Below are 3528 nucleotides of genomic sequence, written 5' to 3'. Positions count from 1 at the left end.
CAAGATATTTTTGTAGTAAACAAAGTATTGCACGTAAACATGTGAAACAATGGAATAACGTATTTTGTAAACCATAGATGAGTATTAAAACACTAGTGTTCACCTGTTTGATGATTTCCAATGCTCTTTGATTTCATGTCTTTGGAACCACCTTTGTTTGAATTCCTCTCCCCGTCTGAAGAAAATTTTCGAGCCAACTAAGATGAATAGAAAAGCTTGTTCAACCATACGTGGCTTAGGTGTATGTCTATTTGAGAGACGTAAAACTTTACTTTTCTTCGTGGAGATCTCACCGACCACTTGACTGGGTCTTTAATTGGTCATAACAGAGCATATGATGCAAGCTCATTCTTTTCTTTGAAGCTTAAAATTTTTTGGTTCTTCATAAGAAAACCCTATCGATGATGACAGAGCGGGGGAAGCACGCTCGAACTGTTTAAAGGTTTAAAGCTTCTTCTATCAAATCTAATTCCATAAGACGCCGATCAGCATTATCTTCTTCATTATATAGTCTTCTTCTGTCTGACTCAACTCCTACTTCAATGGGAACTATTGCCTCTCCTCCATATACTAACTGAATGGGAGTAATCCCTGTGGCTTCTCTAAGAGTAGTGCGGTAGGCCCATAGGGCACTAGGTAACTCGTCTACCCAACTACCACCAACATGATCTAACTTAGTTTTGAGGCCTCTGATGATCTCCCTGTTGGTCACCTCCGCTTGACCATTACTCTGTGGATATGCCACAGAGGTGAACGCCTGTGTAATGTCATATCCTGCATACCATTCTTCAATCCTTTTCCCTTGGAACTGTCTACCATTATCGGATACCAATTTATGAGGGATACCAAATCTACAAATAATGTTTTGCCATAGAAATTTGATAACCGCGCTTTCAGTGATTCTCGCCAATGGCTCCGCTTCTACCCATTTGGAGAAGTAATCCACGGCTACTAATAAGAACCTCCTCTGTGTAGTTGCCAGGGGAAAAGGTCCTACTATATTCATGCCCCACAGATCAAAAAGGCAAGACACTATAGAGGTTTTCAACAGTTGAGTAGGGTGATGTGAAATATTTTGATGCTTCTGATAAGATATACAGGTTCGCACAAGTCAAGCCGCATCTTCTTGTAAGGTAGGCCAAAAATATCCGGCTAATAATATTCTGCGAGCTAGAGACCTTCCCCCTGCATGACTACCGCACGCACCCTGATGAACTTCTTGTAGAATGTAGGGTATATCGTATGTTCTGATGCATTTAAGTAGGGGACTAGAAAAGGCTCTCTTGTATAGATGGTCTCCTATCAAAGTGTAACGAGTGGCCTTCTTCTTAAAGACCCTGGCGTGCTCTACATTTGCAGGGAGGATACCTTGTTGCAAGAACAATATGATGGGCGCGCGCCAATCTCCTTGTATCTCCGCATTGGCTACTTTCTCAATACAAGATACTAAAATGGTTTGTTCTACTGGTTTATCTAGATTCCACGGTATCACTGCAGATGCGAGTTTTTCTAATTCATCGGCTACTTGATTCTCTAATCGGGGTATCTTCTGTATATTAACTTCTTGGAATGAAGCTCGTAACTTATCAAAGGCCTCTGCATATAACTTGAGTCGGTCATTATTAATTTCAAACTTGCCCGTTAACTGCTGTGCTGCTAACTGAGAGTCGGAATAAATCTGTACCCTTGGTGCCCCCACATGCCGAGAAGCTTGCAACCCAGCTATCAATGTTTCATATTCTGCCTCATTATTAGTGGCCCTGTAACTTAGGCTGACAGAAAGTTGGATTCGATCCTCCTTAGGGGATATGAGAAGAATTCTGATCCCACTGCCTTGCCTAGTGGAGGATCCATCTACATAAACCTTCCAAATCCCTTCTTCTTCTGGACCTTGTACCTCTATTATGAAATCTGCAAATGCTTGCGCTTTGATGGTCGATCTGGGCTGATATTGTATGCCATATTCACTGAGTTCGGTTGTCCATTTGATCAAACAACCCGATGCCTTAGGATTAAGAAGCACTCGACCCAGGGTACTATTCGTCAATACTATAATGGTGTGTGAGAGGAAATAAGGACACAACCTTCTAGCTGTCAATACTAAGGCATAAGCTAATTTCTCAAGCGTAGTATATCTACACTTGGCTCCTTTTAATAGATGACTTGAAAAATACACAGGTTGTTGTTCCTTGCCCTCCTGTCTTACTAATACTGAGCCTACAGCATGCTCATTTGCAGAAAGATATACCCACAAAGTTTCTCCTACCATTGGTTTGGCCAGGACAGACAAGGTATAGTAGACAAATAATCCTTCAATTCTTAGAAAACTTTATTACACTCTTTGTCCCATTGAAACTTAGTGGCCTTCCGGAGTATCTTGAAGAAGTGGAAACTCCGGTCTGCCGAGCGAGAGATGAAACGGGATAAGGTCATAATTCTGCCAGTCAACCTTTGGCCTTCTTTTATGTTGTGCGGTGGTTCCATGTCCTGGATCACCCTGACTTTGCAGGGATTGGCCTCTATTCCCCGCTCTGTGACCATATAGCCTAAAAACTTGCCACTTTTGGCTCCAAACAAGCATTTGAAAGGGTTCAACTTGAGCCCATATTGTCTCCGTGTTCTGTAAGTTTCTTCTATATCCCTGCATAAATCATTAACCTGAAGAGATTTAATCAATATGTCATCCACATAAACCTCCATATTTCTTCCAATCTGCTTTCTGAAGACTTTATTCATGAGTCTTTGATATGTCACCCCTGCATTTTTTAGTCCGAAAGGTATAACATTATAACAATAAGTACTCTCAGAGGTTATGAAACTAACCTTTTCCTAATCCTCCTTGGCGAGGGGGACTTGATGATAGCCTTGGTAGGCATCCAACATACAAATATACTCACATCCGGCGGTAGAGTCCACCACTTGATCTATGCGAGGAAGAGGATAATAATCTTTTGGACAAGCTTTGTTAAGGTCTCTAAAATCAATGTATACTCGCCACTTGTTCCCGGGTGAAACCATGACCACATTAGCCAGCCAACTAGGGAACTGCACTTCTCTGATGCAACCCGCCTCCATTAGTTTATCGACCTCCTCTTTAATAATCTGATTTTGATCAGCTCCGAAGTCTCTCTTTTTCTGCTTCAGGGGCCTAGCATCGGGGTATACATGTAGCGAATGCTCCATTACCAGAGGGGATATGCCTGTAACTTCTTTGGGCGTCCAGGCAAACACATCACTGTTTCGAACGAGGCATTGCACTAACTCTGCTTTGAGAAGAAGATCCAGATCGGCTGGTATGTAGGTTATGGCTTCCGGTCTCCCAGCTTGTATCTGTATTTCTTATTTTTCATCGTACACCAGGTCAAGCAATCTTTCTTCCACCGCATTAACTTCCATTCTCTGCATTTTACAGACCGCATTAGCTTCCGTACGGACAATTCCCACATAGCATTTGCGTGCCAACAACTGATCTCCGCGAACTTCTCCCACTTGATCCTCAACAGGGAATTTCACTTTCTGACAGAACGT

The 3528-nt window shown here is 42.3% G+C and overlaps 1 protein-coding gene across 1 annotated transcript; it reads right to left on the bottom strand.

Moving 5' to 3' along the window:
• Window positions 1–436: 436 nt before the first annotated feature.
• On the bottom strand, window positions 437–3183 carry LOC121999443. Its single transcript, XM_042554127.1, has 4 exons — window positions 2898–3183; window positions 2659–2756; window positions 1207–1945; window positions 437–1032 (listed from the first exon to the last, which is right to left on the bottom strand). Exons 1-4 carry the CDS (start codon window positions 3181–3183, stop codon window positions 437–439), a joined length of 1719 nt encoding a protein of 572 aa, XP_042410061.1.
• Between the last annotated feature and the right edge of the window lie 345 nt (window positions 3184–3528).

This window comes from Zingiber officinale, chromosome 7A (assembly GCF_018446385.1).
Source record: "Zingiber officinale cultivar Zhangliang chromosome 7A, Zo_v1.1, whole genome shotgun sequence".
Classification (NCBI taxonomy): domain Eukaryota; kingdom Viridiplantae; phylum Streptophyta; class Magnoliopsida; order Zingiberales; family Zingiberaceae; genus Zingiber; species Zingiber officinale.
Note: the sequence above shows the minus strand (reverse complement) of the source record. Positions and strands in the feature narration are given on the sequence as shown.

Excerpts from the sequence above, each read along its gene's own strand:
- LOC121999443 (XM_042554127.1), bottom strand. The coding sequence starts at position 3,183 with ATGGAGCATTCGCTACATGTATACCCCGATGCTAGGCCCCTGAAGCAG. Across the intron at positions 2,757-2,897 it reads GGTGGACTCTACCGCCGGAT|GGGTGACATATCAAAGACTC; the intron begins GTGAGTATATTT and ends TAAAAAATGCAG. Across the intron at positions 1,033-1,206 it reads TCTACAAGAAGTTCATCAGG|TGTCTTGCCTTTTTGATCTG; the intron begins GTGCGTGCGGTA and ends AAACCTCTATAG.